The sequence below is a fragment of the Zeus faber genome (assembly GCF_960531495.2).
Source record: "Zeus faber genome assembly, chromosome: 4".
Classification (NCBI taxonomy): Eukaryota; Metazoa; Chordata; class Actinopteri; order Zeiformes; family Zeidae; genus Zeus; species Zeus faber.
In genome coordinates, this window is record NC_137191.1 from 31,281,738 (window position 1) to 31,303,078 (window position 21,341).

Genomic DNA, 21,341 nt, shown 5'->3' on the forward strand with positions numbered 1-21,341 from the left:
AGCCGGCGGAGGCAGTAGGATGCAGTGTGAAAACCTTGAGTCCTGGCATTCATGTGGATGTTACTTTGACACGTACCACCTACTTAAACATTGTTGTAGACCAAGTACACCCCTTTGTGGCAACCGTATTCCCCGATGGCAGTTTTGGCCCCTTTTGTACTATCGCTTTTGGTCACACACCTTATTTTCACAGAAATCTGATTTGAAATGTACATTATAAATTATATCAATCGTCGTATTGACGGTGTGAAGTAAGCAAATTAGCCTCGTGGAAACAAATGACAGCAACAACAAATTTATATACAATAGAAATACTTTTAATTTCTGGGTTTATCACAGGCATCAGAGTTTAACAAGATATTTAAAAACGCATTTCCTCAGATGCAAGCACTCTCCCAACACACCTCTCAGTCTAAACAAAGAAAAAAAAAAAAGACTAGAGATTCAGTTGGATTAAAATCATTATCCACTTTGCGTGCACGCGCACACACACACACACACACACACACACACACACACACACACACACACACACACACACACACACACACACACACACACACACACACACACACACACACACACACACTTTGTCTGGCTGTCTGGAGTAACTTCTACCTGGATACCGCAGAGATCCTAAAAGCAGCAGAGGAAGACAAAGTATTACTTGCTTACATTAATGTTTGCAGGAAGTAGGAAACAACATTTCAATATGCTTTGACGACAAGTGTTGCATTTATCTGGTGTGGAAGGGAATGTTCAACAACATTTTAAGGGCAATATTGAAGCTTGATAGTTACGCTTCAGCAGATGAATTATGTTAATCCTTTCTTTGAGGGGAATGAAAGGGTATTTTAAGTCAGAACTTAATGGAGTATTTTTCCCCACATGGTTTTTGTTTCACATGTCTATTTATTTTGCTATTTCTGTTCTGTATTCGGGGCTATTTAAGTATATCTGGCAATACATTTTTAATGTTTTTTATAATTATTTGCTTTTCAGACTGTTGAGCTTTTTTAACAGCAATTCTCTCACCAATCCACACCATGTATGAACCACTGTACAAGAAAATGTCATAAAAAAAGAAAATGTAAAAATGTAATAACATAATAAATTGATTTTCTGATTCTGAATGTATTTTTTTTGGTTTGCACCAAATGATCGAACGTTGAAAATATTCAGCCAAAAATGAACTTTTCACTTGATACTTTACATGAAATGTTGTTAGTGTGAGTATCGTACTGTAGCTTGTCCTGTAGCTGCTCCAGCCGCTGTCTGTCCACGTAGCGAGAGAACAGAGAGAAGAGGTTTGGGGGGGTGAAGAGAGGAGGAGAGAGGGAAGACGGAGGGACACTCAGCAGCTCTCTGGTCACTGAGAACACCAACTCAGTCCTGGAGGAGGGTGGCGCAGAGTTAGTGTCATGACGATAATAATAATAAATAGATTAATAACACACAGACTCACCATCTGTTGTCGTCCATGAGTGGACAGTTTGGGTCGGAGCTCTGCATCCTCTCTCCTTCGCTCAGAACCAGATAGAGCAGAGTCACGCCAAACTACACACACACACACACACACAGCATTTAGGATCTAGTTTTGCTGGTCATCATTTAAGTTTGCTCATCTGAGTGTGAAATGACGCACGTACGCACACGCACGCACGCGCATTTTTATATGCGTGTGTTGAGTATAGTACACGTACCTTGTTGTGTAATACAGCGGCCAGTTGCCCCTCGCTACCTTGGAGCTCCTGGAGTAAGTCTGTCAGGTCGGCGCTCGACAAGGACTGGATCACCACGGCAATGGGCTCCACCAACCAGCACAGCACCTGCATGGGGAAACAGGAAAGGCTGGGTTAAGCTTGCTTTATAGTCGCTGAAGCAGAGTGTTTGGTGCATGCGCCATAAATGACATCATTGCATGGTGATTTTTGGAACTGCTCGCCATGTGCTTAAGGGAATTCCAAGATGGAAGACTGTACGATCCATCCATGGATAACCCCAAAAATAACCAGATGCCATTGAATTCATGGAAGGAGAGGTCGCTGTCTCTGTCCAAAGATTTGCGCTTATATAATACCTTGGGACTTCTTCGTAATGTTTACAAATACAATTAGCATAAAATCATGACTATACATAAAAAACCCTGCACTGACTACAATAAATATATAAACATTTATCACTTTATTTGAATTTTACTGCTCTTTTCTAGTTAAGATTACGGATGCTAATTTAGAATTTTTTTTTTTCCCCTAACCGATAGCTGCCCCTTAACCAATCATTAAAAGTTATCCGACAATAGTAAAACATTAGGGTACTGTCCCCCGACGGTTAGAGTTGGTATTAGTCTTTTTCTTTGGACTTATGATTCCCCTTATTTATAAGTATAATTTCATATATATATATTTTTTTATACTCTAACACAGCTCTCGTGGAGCCGTTCCTCCAAATGAAACAACTAAAAGAATGTTTTTAGTTGTTTTATTTGGAGCACCCGTCTACCCCACTGCCCCATCGAATATCCATATTGAACTCCCGAATCTGATTCCACTAGCAAAAATCAAGCCAGGTACAGCCCTAGAAATAACTAATAATCGGACACAAAATAAAACAAAAACTCCCATATGTTTAATGGACTGTCCCTTCCTATTTGTCTTACCATTTAAACTTTATTACTTTTATTTTTTATAATCTTTAACGGTTTAACTGATAGTATTAGTCAGTCAAAATTATTATTATTAATTATTATTATTATTATTATTGGTAAACAGTAAAATGGGTCATTATTAACATCCCTAATTCTGATCCCTAATTCGGATCCTTCCTTCACAACTTCATAATGTTACAGCAGTTCTTTCAGTTTCTCCTGGTGGTTTGTACACAGCGCCCCCTGTCTTTTAGGAGAATATTGCCACAGCATCTACACGGTGACGTGCAACAATATACTGTATGTTAGTGATGTACAAGTTTGAACAAATCATTGAAACAAAGTCCACATCTCCACTAACTCGTTCACTGACTCGCCCTTCCTATCTGCTACTAACTAGGCAACGTGTCACTCCCACGACTGTGCAACTCTTATATAAACTGTATTTATGGAAATGTATGAAGTGAATTACTGCACTAACCTAGCCCTGTGAGAAAATAAACCACTTTGGCGCTTGTTTCAACTCCGTATTCGCTCCAGTCGCTCTCACAGCCCAGAGCCCGCCCCCTGCACTGAGCTGATTGACGTGGGCTGCACTAATCACTCACTCACTCACTCTCCCAGCCCGGCGCTGAAGTCAAGGACTCAAGAGTCTGAGTGAGTGAGTGAGTGAGTGAGTGAGTGAGTGATTCCCAACCTGAGTCCGTAGCCTCGTGTCAGCTCAGGGTCCAGCCCTGAGCTAAAGTTCTGACTCGGTCTGCCGCCGCATGGCGTTTCATAACCCACAACTTCCTTGCTACAGTGACCGTTCATGACTTTTAATTTGTCCCTTTTTAGTAGTTTACTACTACTACTCAGTTCTGATTCATAACATTTTATATGATTTAAATTAAAACAAATTAAAAAATAAACATTTTGATAACTATGATATGGATCATTTACCGGAAGCAAATGGGTGGTCTGATTGTGTGAATCAGTGGGGACAGGGAGTGTGCGGAACTCGTTGGTTCAGCAGATGCAACTGAGTGACTGGATGACTTGATACTCGACTGTCATCTCCAGTTGAGCAGCTCGTGAGTCAGGATTCAGTGAGAGCAGCAGATAGAGTGCTTCTTCTGAGCAAGCCCCCAGGAACAGTGCCAGGCTTTGAAGCCAATTTGATGAAGTAAAAAGCATTTTTCCTTGCACACAATCATGGGAAAAGGAGCGGCTGTAAAACATTGGTTTCTTTTTTGTGTCACACCCCCCACAAAATGACTCTTTTCACTATTAGAATTTGATCCATTCGGTCCAATAACATTTGGTAAGTCTAGAAGAGCGGTAGGATTAAATTATTTCAAATTATTTCAAATCCAAGCTCTGGATGACTGACTTGAGCTCCTTTCCCATATGCACTCTGGACAATGTCCAGACCTGACTATCCGGACATTGTCCAGAGTTACCCTTTCACACGTAGCAAAAAACATGTCAGACACGTTTACACCACCTGGGAATAATCTGTTTGGTTTAGACCAGTGGTGAAGTCTGGGTAGAGCAGGCAGGAGGCAGGACGTGACGCAATAACGCTGCAGAATTTTATAGGACAAGATAGCGGATGAGGCTACTGACTTATCAGTAGTTGGGCTTTTTTTTGCGTTGATACTCCATGTATTTTGACGTATGCATAATATAAATAAGTGGAAAGGAATAATAAAGAACGCAGAAAGAAGTACACAGGAGCTACACACCGTTCACCAACTTCTGCACAAAGGTAAATAATTGGCGCATAATAGAGAAGTCATCAACACTCAACCTGCCCACTAGCTCGCTGTAAATTCTCCGGACAATTACCTGCTCTGTTCATACATACCGCTCAATCGGACATTACACAGACTTTATACTAGGATGCTGGCTGGGTAACATCCGGGTCAAATGATTCGGACATTTAGGTTTACACACACACACACACACACACAGCGCAGTCGGGTAATGCCCGGATAATTTCAGGTTTACAGTGCATGTGTGAAAGCAGCTAAAGTGACTCTCTTTAGTGAGTGACTACAAACTAGAGTCAGTGCTCTCTGGTAGTGGCTGCGCCATGAGCCACCCGGCTCGCTTGCAGTGACAGGGACGTCCATCAAATAATGTGCTAGCGTACCATTTAGTACAGATAATTAGCGTTTAGTGTCAAGTGTCAAAGCATGTGGTCAAATAGCATGTGAAAAGTACCAGGGTGACATGCTACAATCGGTGAAATACTGTAGTATGCAAACACTGCACACTGGGCTGGCTAGCGTATTCCACAATGCATTGCGAGGGCAGGCGCCAGTACGAGCTTCTATGCAGGAACAGGCTAGGGCAGTGGATTTTAGTGAGTGACCCCCTTTCAGTATGAGGGGCAGAGCAGCGACTTACTGACCTATAGCGTTACATTGCATTCAAGGTCTCACTAGAGGGAGCGCTAGTCTATCATAACCTGATCCAATGATGGCAAGTCGGAATTTAGTTGGTTAAATTAAATCCTTAGACTCCATCATAGACCACGTATCCTGACATATTTGATGTTGAATCCTTATTAAGTCTTAGTTCACAATTGCCAAACACAATGTATAGTTCATAATGATACGATAGCCAGCCTTACTCAGAAGGATCAAGACCTTCATGAGTGGGTTTCCTCTGAGCCCTGACCCTTTTCGAGCACTCCTTGCATCTGTTTGGCTTAATTAAATATAAAATGTATTCAATTAAATCAATTTAACTTAATTAAAAACAACATTTTCTATCTGTGTGAGTTGCTTACTATAACTACTAATTTATGGATTAATTTCTCAGTAGTGTACGTCACAGTGGATAAATATGTAAGTTACAAAATGCTGCAACATCAATTTGTATTGTATGTGTTGTGCCAGTGACCTGGTCCTGCTTGTCCTTCTTGGCCAGCGCAGGGATGTTGCGGGCAATTGCCATGACGACAGCGGCGGCCTGGGCAGCAGGTAGGAAGGGGAGAAGCCGCGAGACGAGACGTTTGCCCTTCCTGACCGACATGATCATCACACACTGCTCATCACTCACTCTGAGAGAAAGAGAGAGAGAGAGAGAGAGAGAGAGAGGCTCAGGAGAAGTTCAGTGAACAGCTTTTTTTAACGGAGTGACTCGTCAAGAAGGGATTCTGAAAAGAGAGCTGAACCTTTCAATCACTACTTTTTCAGGTTCAACGGTCTGATTTTATCCATTTTTGAATTCAATTGTATCAAAAAAATTGATACACAAAATCCTTTTTACATGAAATAAAACATGACAGGTCATGAACGAATAATCGATTAATCGAATATTCAGATTCAGCCCTCATAGAGACACCTGGCCTATTATGCTTTTCTTTATCAGCCATGGCCAAAGTATCAAATAATGAGGTAAACTAATGACAAAGTAATGTTTTTAGAAACCAATAAAAAAAGTGGGTTTTTATTGTAGATTGTTATTTTCCAACTTTTACATGAAACGAAATTTTTTGGGGCAGTTGTTTGATCTTATTGTCAAAAGAAAAGTAGACAACACCAATCATTCAGCTGAGAAAGGTTCCCTTCCCCCCATCTACCTGTCTTCCCAGTCTTTATGCCGCAGGGCATTGCAGAGCTGCAGCGTGTTGTTGTTGTGCTGCTGCAGCAGCGTCGCCCGCTCCTCTTCTGCAGCGAGAACAAAGCGCTTCTCAAAGTCCTGGACCTCCAACAGCAAGGTGTACATCTGCAGCGGACAAGAGAGGGAAAAATGAGTCAGAGAGAAAGAATGAGCGATCGCGAGAACGAACGGGAGACGGGGAAGTTACTGAAACCGAGCGGGGGGGGGGGGGGGGGGGGGCCTCTCTTCCTCCTCACCTTCTCCACGGTGTAGAGGATCTGCCTCCTCTTGTTCCACACCTGCTTCTCTCGCTTCTCCTGAAGACAGACAGACACAGACACAGACACGTTATGATCTGAAAACCTGGTGAACGTACCGATTTCCTAGTCAAGGCTTTGCTCAAACAGGCAGATCAAAATCAGGTTTTCCTTTTACACATTTTGTGGTTTAAAATGAATAAATAAATACAAACACACAAAATACTGAATAATCCACAGTTTTGGAAGATTGGGAACAAAGGAGGGACACCGCGACAGACCTCGTCGTCCGAGCGGGTCGTCACCACGGCGTCGATCATCTTGCGAGGGTTGTTGACGCTAGAGACTGTCAGCTTTCCCAAAGAGCCTGCAAACTGAACTGTGGGGACACACACACATACACACCTCAACATGTGTGTGTTTTGTGCTGTGCGTGTTGCATTTAGGCGTGCCACCTACCTGGCCTGTAGGTGTGCTCCACCTTGGCCACCTGTGGCGTGATGAGTTTGGTGGTGTGCTCCTTCTTGCTGCTGTCTCTCTCCCGTTCCTGGCGCTTCTCCAGCTTCTCGTAGTAGTTCTACACACACGCACACACTAAAGTTATCTCCACCTAAACACTAAGTTGGTATTGGTATGTGCATTGGATTTATGAATATATATGACCTATAACTACTAATATGACATATATGACCCTGATTAAGAACTAGTGTTGAGTTAAAGAATATAAAAAAAAAAAAAAAACCCGCTGAAAGTGCCAAACTGGACACAGGACTCTGTTCAGCAGAACATTTAAACATGGAAGTTCCTCCAATGTAAATGTTTATACACAGTTTATTACAATGAAGCGATTTGGCACAGTTTCGGTGTCTTCAGCAGACACGCCCCCAGCATCTCAGAACAGAGGGAACTGGCTATCCCCCACCACAATTTTGAAACCAAATTTGATGTAGTTGGTGATTTTTATTTATTTTTAAATCATTCAAATATGGCTGGGTGGTTAATAATCCATTTTTCTGTGTTGTGAAACTCAAGACAATTTCATTTTCACAAGGTACTTTAATAGTTATGTTATAATTCAACCATCTTGTCTATATTAACAATGTTTTATTTTTTTTGTTAATTCTTGTTTACTATATTTTCCATGCATCTCAGCAGGTTCTGACGCGGCATTTTCCAGGGACAAAGTGGGCGTTGCTAGCCGTCAAAATAAATGGACCAGTCCACTCCTTCTCCAACGAAAAAACAGTTCACTACTGTATCTCTCAATTACAGTAGTGTTATATTTACTTAATGCCATCAATGCGGGGGGGGGTGTCTTTTTACCTTCAAAAGTCGGTCACACTTGCAAAAAGTTTAAGAACTGCTGAACTACTCAAATGTACGTTAAAGTTAATGTTCGTTAAAGTTACATTTTGGATATTTCCATATCCATCATACAAGCTGGGTTACGAAAAGAAAAGCTACAACGAAGTCACTAAAATATAAACAACCCTGGCCAACTAGACACCTACATTTTCACCATTTCTTTCACGTACGAGCGACGGTAGTAGTAGTACTGACCTGGTAGTAGTAATCGTCCAGGTAAGGGTCAGTACTCTGTAGCTGCATCATTTGTATCTTGGCGACCCACTCCTTCTCTCTCTGAGTCATCAGGTTACTGTAGGGATCCCTGCTACGCCTGTCCCCGCCTATCCTGCCGCCATCACTGAAAAAGAGACAAGGGTCAAAGAGCAGAATGTCAATTCTAAATTGTTTTACAAGGCCACTGGGGACCAATTCCTCCACAGCTGTTTATCAATTCCAACTGGACTTAAAAAGTGCACTCTTTGTTAAGATACAGTTTGTTTATCCTTAAAGTGTCTAATCGTATAAATCAGTGGCTCTCAAATGGTCTCCCCTCAGGATCCCTCAGCTCCTTAAGTCATGACCCACCCAAACATCATTTGAGATTTGAGCTTTTATCTTAGAACAGTGCTTAGAAATAAAAGCAGAGCGCAGGAAATTTGGTGCACTTCAAAATACATATTTGGATTTTTGTAGAGCCAGGACTGGATTTCAGTTATCCGGTAACGACCGGTTTTCGACCTGGGAAATCTGTTCAAGTCTGACATATTTAAATCTCTCTGGTCATAATGTCCGGTGAAAATAATTCCCTCTGAGCACAATTTCAATTATTGCTAGGCGATAAAACAAGGATAATTAACCTCAATATTTTTTCCCCCCTTGATGTCAAAATAAAACAGGCTTGATCATTTCGATGTTTTGCACAGATTTGTTCATTTATGGAATGGTCAGGTAAGTGGCAACCTCAACACCTCTAACCAATTGGGTTTGTTTGATATAAAAATAATTGCCCATTGACTATTAAATGTCTTTTATATTGTCGTCTCATCATTTTGTCCTTTATATGAGTGATGAATTCTTATTTTCTTATCATTTGGTCTCACTGGGTATATTTGCTGTACGTTGATGATAAATACATTGCGTCATCTGATCACACTCGTGATTGGATACAGACTACCACTGCAATTTTCAGTTACCACAATAGTGAGACTGTTGATTTTGACACGGTTTATTATTCACAATGGAACAATAATAAAACTGTCCCTGAGTTCCAATAAAATAGAGTCACAAAGTTTCAGTATAATTCAACCTTTAACTGTCACTGAGCTTTCATAGGACACAACATATAACTAACATGGAAATGTCCAGTTCAAACTTTAAATGAAGTTCTCACACTTCAAGTGCAAATTTACATTTCTATTATATTTATATGGTACTTGCCATTCCAAAATAAATTGCAATCATTGCAAAAAAAAAAAAAAGTAATAATAAATGAGTCGTTTTACTGAGTGGCTCGCCAAGAACCAAGTCTCAAAAAGGAGTTGAACCTTTCATCACGATTGGCGCTCGTGCACGCCAAGCCAGAGCAAACGCTCCGCGGTAATGACGGCGATAAGATATGCAGTCTGTACAATTTTGGAAATTTGTCAGGCAATAGATAAATAATTGATCTAATCTTGTTAGTTTACCTTACAGTAACTCCAAACACCCAAACATTTTTTTCTTTTGTGGGCAACATTACATTGGTATCGGGTTTGAGTATCGGACTGTTTTTACGAATACATGAGCGCAGTATCGGGAATGTGAATTAGACCGGCACAGAACAGGATATATCTAACACTGATCTGTTGGTCAAGCTGAAAAGCGGCTGATTCCAGGCACTGGCTGATCGATTGGTGCATTTATAGCTTAACACATGAGTCTATTGGCGGGACTTATTTTTTTGGAATATAATGTATAAGAAAAAGTAGCCTACTTTTCAGTAAAAAATATTATAAATCTACATGTCTTGATGATGTCATTCTTTATATAGACTGCCTATCAATTGCTTTACAGCTCAATAAACAGATTTGACCAGAATCTCTCCCACTTGTCTGGGACATTGGGGGGGGGTAAGAGAGTAACGGAGAAAGTGTTCCCATAACGGTTGCTCACACTGCTTTTTTGGTTGCTTGGAAAAACGGTGAACCTTCAAGCCAGATCACAGACCGCTTTATGCCACGCATGGGCGTGCCGAAAGGAAGACACACACAACCCCACACCCCCCCACCCCCCGTGTGAAATGGCTGATGCTGAGTCTCACCGTCAAAGCGTGAGACTTGGCAGCTCTGTATAACAATGATTAAAAAACATTTTTTAGAATATAATTGTAGTAAGGCAAGTAATGACCTGGAACTGCAACTTAATCACGAACCATTCGCTCCACCACGTACAAATCCTCCATTGGCTCCCTCGCTGTTTCGCACAAACATCCTCTTTATGTGCGCAAGGGAATGAGCTTTGTCAGTGAGGTCTGCTGCTCCTTCTGTCAGTCCCCATGGACGGACAGGAACGATATTTCGATATTGTGAAAATATCGCATATTGTGGAAAATATTGGCCCAAGCCTAGTTCTAATTCAGTCTGAAGGAATATTTCCCAAAGTGCCGCATTGGGTAGCAGTTTGTTTTGCATCGGCACACTTTCCATTCAAGAGCACAGAGGCAATAAATAAATAAATAAATAAAGAGATCAGACGGGCAGATCAAGAGCCCCCAAGTGTCTGGACAAAAGAATACCAGCAACGGACTCGTTAGGGTCAGGTTAGGAAGACTAAGGCTCCCTCTAGTGGCTGAAAATTAAACATTGCCTGTACTCTTGGAGGCCTTTAAGTGAGACTGTGGACAGACAAATACACAAAGCCTGCCTCACCCTCTACTCTGCATCCTCTGTGTGAGCAAGCGTCGATGCTGAGGGTGGAGGTGGGTGGTTTGGTGTCTGATAGGGGGGCCCATCCTGTGGCCGTGGGGAGGGGGAGGGCCCCCAAAGAACGGCCTGAAACCACCCCCGCTGGGCAACAAGGGAGGACCACCTCCACGTGGAAAACCGGCAACCTAGAGGGAAGAGGGGGACAGAAAAGGTTAATTGCAACAAATCACTGTAGACATTCATGTTCATGGTTCAAAAAAGCCAAACTGTAGAAGGCAGACAAACCTACACCATATTAAAATGTTTAGTATCTACCTGCGTGTACATTTCCACATCTCGTGAGGAACCGACCTGAGAGTTTAGCAGCTGAGCGCGCTGGATCTGGGACAGAACTGGAGCGACGCCTGGAGGAAACGGACTGCAACACAGCGGATTGTTCTAAACACACACGTGTAGAGGAGAGGGGTTTAGGAAGTGACCGGAACAAAATAACAATATGCGAACTCTTTAAAAAGGAGGAGAGGAGACTCACAGCTATATTAAGCAGAGTGTTAGGTGACAGACGTTCGGGGAAGGGAGGAGGGAATCTCTGCTGCAGAGAAGCTCTGACATGAACTGCTGTGGGGTGCTGCATCTAACACACACACACACACACAAATTTGGGATATACGCAAAAATCTCCAAAACAGTATAGATTCTCATAATAACATATCCCATATCACCTGGTGATTGAGGCTGTGGCTCATCGGCTGCTTGGGTGGAGTCCCGATAGGCACCGCCCTGACGGGAGGAGAGCCGATCACGGGTGAGGAAGAGCGAGGCGGTGGAACGCGCTCCGACAAATCCCGCCCCTCCTCGGCCCTCATTGGAGGAGGCTGCTTGGGAAGGCCTACCTCCTTGATGATGGACATCAAGGGGCTGTCCTGGGGAGAGGGAAGCGCGCAAGAGGAACAGACTAAGAAACAAACAAACAGAGGATAGGTTTGCTATTTGTTTTTTAACCCAGGCCTTACTCAAATGTTGGTTCCCATCATTCCCATAACTGCTGATAGCATAACTGTTAACATCCATTTGGAAACTTACTGCAGTAGATTGCCAGTAGAAAGCAGCACAACTTCCTGTTTCTAGTCTCTTACTTAGTAAATATCACAATCAGTTTATTGCGCAAGGTACATTTACATATACCAGGAATTTCTTCTGTTTAGGTTTGGTGCGTCACACTACAGAGAATTACTTTAATTAGAAATTACTTCAGTTTGGCTTCAGTTTAATGCTTTTTGGGGAATAGGCAAAATAATTGTTAACAAAGAGGAAAGCAAGGTTTCTTTGATTCATTTCTTGCACGCAACTATAACTTTAATGCATTCAACGTATTCTATTTTTTTACATTACGCATTCTATGTCCTTTTATAATGTGTTTCTTTGCACTTTGTCTTTATGCTTTTAAGGTTTTATGTAAAGCACTTTGAATTGCCTTGTTGAAATGTGCTATACAAATTCACTTGCCTTTGGATGCAGTCAAAGAAATCTAAGTTATGGAATTCCAAAAGTTGTTAATTGTTCTCCTGTTTGTTAAAAAGGAGATTTAAAGGCTTTTATTTTTGGACTTAAAGCCCAGTGAGTGGTACGTTTCTCAATAGTCAGGCTTTCCGCGAGATTGTGCTATGAGCATTTATAAAGGATTGGAAACAACATTTTAATAAGGCCTGGGTAAAAAAATAAAAAAAATAAAAAATAAAAAAAAGTAAAAGAAAATGGAGGACATATCATTTAATTTCTTAAGACATTGATGTTACCACTGGAGGAGAGCCAGAGTTCCTCACCTCCATGTGGGAAACTAGTCCAGGGGACACACTGACCGGTCCAAATCCCATACTATTCTCCCAGATACTGTGCGAGTTCATCTGAGAGAGAGAAAGAAAGAACAAGAGAGTGAAAGAGACATTAATGCTGATAAATAGTAGTAACTCATAAGTTACTCCTATATAGCAACGGAAAAAAATGTTTTTGCTCAGACTAAACACAGGATATTGGGTGTCATTAATTAACCCATTTGTATGTTTTATATATGCATGTGGAAAAATACTCACAGGGTGCATTTTCTGTGAGCGTTAATAAACTTGCAATGCCAATACACTTCTCAGTCTGCCAGTGTGAAATTCCAACCATTTATTTAACTTCCTGATTTCAACCCTCAACTTGTCTCCAAATGGAAAACCGACATCATTGAAAGTCAGATAGCAGCACGAAATATACTTGGGTTAAGGTTCGAGACTGAGAATGTTTCAAGTTCAACATGCTTGCAGAGAGTACAAACAGTTTAGTTTCAGAGTGAGTATGGGTGCCAGATGATAGTTTTTTAAAAAGAGCTTGACATTTTGGACCTTAATAGTAATAGTTATCATATAAAAGAAAAAAGAAATCAGTATGGCAATTACCATGGAATTGGTGTACAGCAAGACTAGCAAGGTTAAAATAGTATAGTAGGAAAAAAAAAAAATCAATTACAAACACAAAAAAAACAAAACCAACCTGGCCCATGGGAGCGGTCCCTCTGCGTAGTAAATTCTGCTGCTGCTGGTAACTCAACATGGACGGCAGGTGGAGGCCTAACAGGTTCAACCCAGCACAGTAAACACAGTAAGTAATAATGGACACTCAGATGTTTGTTTTGAGTTACACAGATAGCCAACTATTTAAATTTAGCGTGAAACAGAAATGAGAGGTATTGGCAACAAGAATGTTTGCAGAAATCACCATCACCCAAAGCTATTTCACGATATAAGAAAAATAAAATAAATTGTCCCATTTGAAGACTAAGTGCAAGGTGAATTCCGTACACCAGTTTGTCTCATAGCCTACCGCTTAAGAGCTAAGTGTGCTGAAATGAAGTTAAACACACCTTAACCATCAACATTTAGACTCCCAGTGATAGTATTTTCAGCTACCGCAACCGCATTGTGTAAAACAAGCAACAAATATCTATTTGGGTCAAAGCTTCCCAAGTGCCAACACCACAACAACACCAAACTACTAACGTGATGGTAATATGGGGACATCTGCTGGTGGTGCTCTCACACTTTACCAACAAATTGAGGAATAGTCATTGGTGGATATGACGCCCCAAGCTGCTAGCGCAGTCCCCGTTCATTTCAATCCAATGCTCCGATGTCAAAACATATCAGAGTTTTCCTTTATGACCATGATAAGACAATGTTTAAGCCACAATAACCAAAATATATTCCATACCGGAGGAAGAGGGGAGGGGCCCAGCGGGCAGCTGGTGCGGAGGGGGATGATGCGGAGGCTGATGGTGGTGATGATGAGGGTGGTGGGGAATCGACGAAGGAGGGGGCAGACCCCTGGGCCGCTCCAGACCCGGCAGGGTGGACACAGTGAGGGACCCGGGACCTCCTGGTGGCGGGACTGGGGTCTCGGCGGTGCCGAACCCAGCAATTGCCGGGTCAGCCCCAAGGATTAGCCTGGCAAGGGACTCGGCCAGGTCTCCCCCACCTCCACTCTCCTCTAGCCCTGTGAGACACAAACGCATTGGACAAAATTCAAGCACTTCACTCCTTAAGGACCTGGAAAGAACCCTGCTAAATAAAATTTCAGCAGGGGGCTAAAGTTGATGCATCTGAAATTAGCTGAAAAATAATAATCAAACAAAATAAAAATCAAACCATGCCACCGACTGATTACAGGATCTAGAACTCACCGGGCGGGGGCAGACCAGAGGAGGCACGCGGGGGGAGGAGGTGGAGAGGAGGCAGGGAGGACGGGAGGGGGAGCTGAGTGGCAGGCGGAGGGAGGTGAATGGAGGAGCATTCGCCTGCCCCTCCGCCCCCAACCCCTGCTACTCCTACCGCTCCTCCTCCCCCGCCGGCTCCCAGCTCCGGGCCCACGTGGTCACGGTTGTCAAGCCCCGCCAGGCGCTTGTGCTCCTCCTGCCAGTCATCATCTGGAGAAAGGAGAAAGAATATTCACACACACACACACACACACACACACACACACACACACACACACACACACACACACACACACACACACACACACACACACACACACACTTTAGCGTATATTGTCATTTTTATTGTGTACAGTCAACCGTTTATTTATTTATTTATTTATTTATTTATTTATTTATATATATATATCTATATATATATATCTATATATATATATATATATATATATATATATATATATATATATATATATCCACATTTTCCGTAAATTGCAATTTCCTTTTATTCCACTGCTTTATTATTATTGCTTATTTTGACACTGCAATTTCACTTTGGGGATGAATAAAGCATCAACAGTATTCGGGGAAAAAACAACTATGATTTTCCATTTTTCTGTTGCGTTTCTTTTCTGCCTTTCTTTATAAAATATAGAATCGCAGCAAAGAAACCAAAAAGGAAGCCACTCCCAAAGATCGAGAGGCCAGGCTCTGGCTACATACTATGCAAATTAGTCAAAGAGCAGTGGTACATCCGTTTTCCCCTTCTTCCTCACTCCTGGTCATCAACTCTTCCTCAATGGTTTAGTTATTTATTGAGGTCTTATCTGGGATTTTTTAGGGTCTATTCTACATATTTACGAATGAGATGAATGAAAATGAATACAAATATCCCATTCAAACTCAACCTAGAGGTTTTACTTTTAGAGGTTGTCTTTAAAGCAAATTGGTCAATATCATGTTGAAGCAAAAGTCACATATGTGATGGGCTTTCTTGAAGACAATGGAGAATTGGGTACAAAGGAGTCAATTTTAAGGTTTGCATATGGAAATTTGGAGGTTAGAGATTGATATTTTGATTCAGGTGATGTATGTATTCCCTCTTAAGTTGCGGGTGACAAGGACATCGATCAACTGATAATCAAATCTCCTTCTGTGAGAGACATCTAACAGGCTCCTATTAATCAAAGAACGCAGACAGCATGGAGCGCATTGTTTTTGTGTTAATAAAATACTACATTTGTCTATAGTTAGGATACAAGACATGTGAGAGGACCACATATACAGTAAAATGTGCACGGCTTACCGTTGGCTCCCGCTCCGAAGGTGTCATCGTTGAATTGATCAATGTCATCCTCCTCTTCTACCAGTCCCTCCTCTTCCTCCTCCAGTGTACAGTCTTCATCCAGGGACTGAGAGAAGAAAGAAAAGATAAAGGACAAAGCATCTCCAAAAGAGTGGAGCAAGTATCAGCCCAGTTGACCTAATGGTGCAAATCACTGTATTCCCACAGTTAAAAAATAAAATAAAATCCTGCTACCAGGTACTGTGTGGGCTTGCAGCCTTCACTGACATTACTTACATGTTTCGTCAATAATTCCCTTGTGCATATATTTGGCAGATGCAGTCATAAAATGATAGTAAAGTGAAATCTTCAAGCGCAAACTCTGAATACCAAGCAAATCAAAGTAAAAAAAAAATATATATATATATATATGTTTATAAATAAACATAATCTTAAATGAAAACATTTGAACATATTGACACCAAGAAAAGCAAAATAATATATAACAACAAAATGTATAGCCGATAAATAGCTAGATAAATCAATTGTATTTACACACACACAGACACACACACACACACACAGACAAAACATACAGTATATGTATGTATTACAGAGTATTAGTGTTAATCAGATGACAATATAAATATTATTCCAACAACAATGGGGAAAATATAGAGATAATCAATATAAATAGTTATTAATAATAATAAACACATTAAATGTAAAGGTAATATTACAATAAAACGGATAATATAATTATTAGAATTCTTATTATCTGGGTTGTTTGCAGCATTCTTACAATAATTGGACAAACGGTTATGGTTCTGTAAATGCCAATTAATGTTAAGCGCGGAGATTTCTTATTTGACCGCAAAACAACTAACTTAGCGTCAACTTTCACGCTACCGCTTCACGCTACAGCTTCACCAGCCTGCTAGCCAGCTAGCCACGATGCTAGCTAATGCTGACGTTACATCACACCGGGTCCACGTCGATAGCAAGGCTGTGTGTCGTTCAAGTAATAGAGGGTACAATACAGGTGAAACACGTTTAAGGTTTGGGTCCCGGTACCACAGAATCAGACGGGAAGACTAGCCCGGCCGCCGCCTGGAGTCGGTGCTCATTCCGCTGCCATGGGACTAGGAAAGCCCGGTGCTTGACAGGCCGCGAGGTGGAAGGATTTTGGGCAAAATCGCACATAAGATCACACGGAGCGTCCCGATTGATACCTTTATATCATCTTAAGCTCGGGAAATATCTCCGAAAGAATGGCTGAGTCGCTCTTACCTGAAATCGGAACATCTATCTTTGGGCTTTCGGGAAAGAGAGACTCCCCGACTGCGAAGGGAGCGAGGACGCGCGCAAATTACGCAGCAGCAGCAGGGAACGCGCAAAACGTGTGGAGCGCCAGAGGCGGCCCTAGGTTTTCGTGGGACCTTAGGTTTTTACGTGGGCCCCAGCAGATCGGAGTACCAATTGGAATTGCTCGACAATCCTGAGTCCTTCTTCTTCTTCTTTTGGGTTTAACGGCAGCTTGTATCCTTGGTGTTACATTACTGCCATCTTCTGGAGTTAGTTAACTCCTACAGTGTCCTTTTTGCTTGATTTTTGTTAACAATCCTGTTCTCTTAAGAAAGCTGACCACACACGTCCTGCCTTGTCCACCTCCACCACACTCCAGTATGCTCTTTGACCCTACTCCTGTTAGTCCCAATCTTCCCATTCCCACCACCATTTCCTTTCATTCTGAAGTATATTTCCTGCAATTCACAATCACATGTTCTACTGTTTTGGGTGCCTGACAAAGTTCACAGAGTCCAGTTGGATGCTTCCCCATAATGTGGAGAGTCCCGTTCAGGTTACTGTGTCCTATTCTTTGTCTGGTCATCACTACCTCCTATTTTCTATTAATTTGGCTTCTGTTTATATTACTCTGTTCCCATTCTAAAAAGGGTGTATCACTTTGACCATCACCCAAACAGAAATAGCCAGCTTTGGAAGATAATGTCAACCAAAACAATAGTTTGGGTTTTTTCCATGTGCTTTATCAAATCGAATCGATTTTATTCAAAAACAAGCTAACCAAAATACTTGACAGTGAGCAAGATTTAAAAAATCTTTGGCCTTCCTCTTTTCCTCTTGCCTGGCAGCCTCATCCTCAACGTCCTTCTCCCAATGTAACTCTCATCTCTCCTACACACCTGTCCAAACATCTCAATCTGGTCTCTCTCACTTTTCCACCAAACTGTCCAACCTGAGCTGTCCCTCTAATGTACTCATTCTTAATCCTGTCCATTCTTCTCACTCCCAATGAAAATCTTGATATCCTCAACTCTGCCACCTCCAGTTCAGCCACCTGTCTTTATGTCAGTGCTACCGCCTCTAAACCGTACAACATAGCGGGTCTCACTACCATCCTGTAGGCCTAACCCTTCTGTCACAGATCACTCTAGACACTCTCCTCCACCCACTCCACCCTGCCTTTACTCTCTTCTTCACCTCTCTCCCACACTCTCCGCTGCTTTGGATGGTCGACCCCAAGTACTTGAACTCATCCGCCTTCTCCACCTCCACTCTTGCATTCTCAGCTTTTCGCCACCCTCCCTCCCATTCAGGCACATGTATTCTGTCTTACTCCTGCTGTCTTTCATTCCTCTTCTCTCTAATGCGTGTCTCCACTTCTCCAGGCTCTGCTCAACCTGCTCCCTACTCTCTCTACACATCACAATGTCATCCACAAACATCATAGTCCACGGAGACTCCTGCCTGATTTCATCTTTTAACTTGTCCATTACCATTGCAAACAAGAAAGGGCTCAGAGCTGATCCTTGATGCAATCCCACCTCCACTTGGAATGCCTTCGTCACGCCTACTGCACACCTTACTACTGTCTGACTGCCCTCATACATATCCTGTACCACTCTTACGTACTTCTCTGCCACCCCCGACTTGCAATACCACACTTCCCCCCTCGGCACCCTGTCATATGCTTTCTCTAAATCCACAAAGACGCAGTGCAACTCCCTCTGGCCTTCCCTGTACTTTTCCATCAACATTCTTAAAGCAAACATTGCATCTGTAGTACTCTTTCCTGGCATGAAACCACACTGCTGCTCACTGATGCCCACCTCTCCTCTTAACCTAGCCTCCACTACCCTTTCCCACAGCTTCATGCTGTGGCTGATCAACTTTATACCCCTGTAGTTACTACAGCTCTGTACATCTCCCTTATTTTGAAGATGGGTACCAGTACACTTCTTCACTCCTCCAGCATCCTCTCCCTTTCCAGGATGGTGTTAAACAGTCTCGTTAGAAATGCCACTGACATCTCACCTAAACATTTCAATGCTTCCCCAGGTATGTCGTCTGGGCCAACTGCCTTTCCAATCTTCATCTTCTTTAATGCTGTTCTCACCTCATCCTCAGCTAATTTGTCGCTCTTGATCCGCTATCGCCACATCATCCACTCTTCTCTCCCTCTCATTTCCTTCATTGATCAACTCCTCAAAGTACTCCTTCCACCTTCTCAACACACTCTCCTCACTAGTCAGCACATTCCCATCATTATCCTTCATCACTCTAACCTCCTGTACATCCTTCCCAGCTTGGTCCCTTTGTCTTGCCAAGTCCTTTTCTCCTTTCTTACTATCCAACCTCTCATACAACTCGTCGTATGCCTTTTCCTTTGCCTTTGCCACTTCTCTCTTCACCTTGCGACGCATCAGCTTGTACCCCTGTCTACTTTCTTCATGTCTCTGACTATCACATTTCTTCCTCGCCAACCACTTCTGCTCTAAGGTCTCCTGTACTTCCTCATTCCCCCACAAAGAGTCCTTGTCTTCCTTCCTCTTACCACATGATACACCGAGTACCTTCTTGGCTGTCTCCCTCACCATTTCTGCAGTTGTTTTCCAGTCATCTGGTAACCGTTCATCCCCACCTATTGCCTGCCTTACCTCTTCCCTAAATTGCATGTAACACTCCTCCTTTTTCAACTTCCACCATTTTATCTTGGGCTCTTCTTTCACTCTCTTCCTCTTCTTGGCCTCCAGAGTCATCCTACAGACCACCATCCGATGCTGCCTAGCAACACACTGCCCGACTACCACTTTGCAGTCACTAATCTCTTTCAGATTGCACCTCCTGCATAAGATGTAGTCCACCTGTGTGCACCTTCCTCCACTCTTGTATGTCACCCTGTGTTCCTCCCTCTTCTTGAAATACGTATTCCCAACAGCCAATTCCATCCTTTTGGCGAAACCCACCACCACCTGTCCTTCCACATTCCTCTCCTTGACACCAAATGCCCATTACCTTCTTGTCACCTATGTCTCTGATCCCTTCCCATTGAGATCTGCTCCAATAACCGCTCTCTCTCCCTTGGGGATGCGCTCCACCACTACATCCAACTCACTAAAGAATTCTTCTTTCTCTTCCATCTCACACCCAACTTGGGGAGCATATGCACTGACCACATTCATTATCACCCCATCAATTTCCAGCTTCATGCTCATCACTCTGTCCGACACTCTTGTCACCTCCAAAACACTCTTGACATATTCTTCCTTCAAGACTATCCCTAGCCCATTTCTCCTGCCATCCACTCCATGGTAGAACAGTTTGTACCCGGCGCTGATACTCCTGGCCTTCCTCCCCTTCCACCTGGTCTCTCGTACACATTGTACATCTACCTTCCTTCTCTCCATCATGTCAGCCAGCTCGCACTCTTTACCCTTCATAGTGCCAACGTTCAAAGTTCTTCGTCTCAACTCTACTCTCCTAATCTTCTTCCTCTCCTGCTGTCTCCGGACACGTCTTCCCCGCCTTCTTCTTCTTCGGCCGACAGTAGCACAATTTCCACTGGCACCCTGTTGGCTAACAGCACCAGTGGCGGTCGTTGTTAATCCGGGCCTCAATCGGTCCGGTATGGAAATCAAATTCGTTGTCCGCATGGTTGATTTGGCCTGGCCCTTCCTGACGCAACCCTCTCTCTTCATCCGGGCTTCGGACTGGCACTGATGATACACTGGCTTGTGCACCCCCAGTGGCTAGATTGCAAAATGTAAGGCTATACAGTATATTATTTAATTGTTGTTCTATCTATCTATCTATCTATCTATCTATCTATCTATCTATCTGTCTGTCTGTCTGTCTGTCCGTCTGTCTATCTATCTATCTATCTATCTATCTATCTATCTATCTATCTATCTAGCTGTCTGTCTGTCTGTCTGTCTGTCTGTCTCTGTATCTATCGATCTATCAATCTATCTATCTATCTATCTGTCTGTCTGTCTGTCTGTGTATCTATCGATCTATCAATCTATCTATCTGTCTGTCTGTCTGTCTAAATTATAATAGAACGACATCTTATTGAAGTCTATTTTAAAAGCAGAGATGCTGATTTGCAAGAAAATAAATAAATACAAAATAAATTATATATATATATATATGTATATGTATATATATATATATATATATATATATTCTGAAAGGTTCAGCTTAGTACCGTTGCGTTAAGTATCATGCAAATATGAAAGTTTGAAAGTTTGACTCGTTA

At 42.4% G+C, this 21,341-nt stretch overlaps 1 protein-coding gene across 1 annotated transcript; it reads right to left on the reverse strand.

Annotated features, from left to right (window-relative positions):
• Positions 1 to 301: 301 nt before the first annotated feature.
• Positions 302 to 17,248, reverse strand: patl1 (PAT1 homolog 1, processing body mRNA decay factor). Its single transcript, XM_079999268.1, has 20 exons — positions 17,072 to 17,248; positions 15,803 to 15,908; positions 14,467 to 14,709; positions 13,998 to 14,279; positions 13,281 to 13,357; positions 12,572 to 12,652; positions 11,471 to 11,671; positions 11,281 to 11,382; positions 11,100 to 11,186; positions 10,752 to 10,933; positions 8,059 to 8,203; positions 6,958 to 7,075; positions 6,780 to 6,877; positions 6,499 to 6,558; positions 6,222 to 6,367; positions 5,540 to 5,699; positions 1,704 to 1,829; positions 1,466 to 1,557; positions 1,243 to 1,392; positions 302 to 636 (listed from the first exon to the last, which is right to left on the reverse strand). Exons 1-20 carry the CDS (start codon positions 17,084 to 17,086, stop codon positions 615 to 617), a joined length of 2,493 nt encoding a protein of 830 aa, XP_079855394.1. The 5' UTR covers positions 17,087 to 17,248; the 3' UTR covers positions 302 to 614.
• Between the last annotated feature and the right edge of the window lie 4,093 nt (positions 17,249 to 21,341).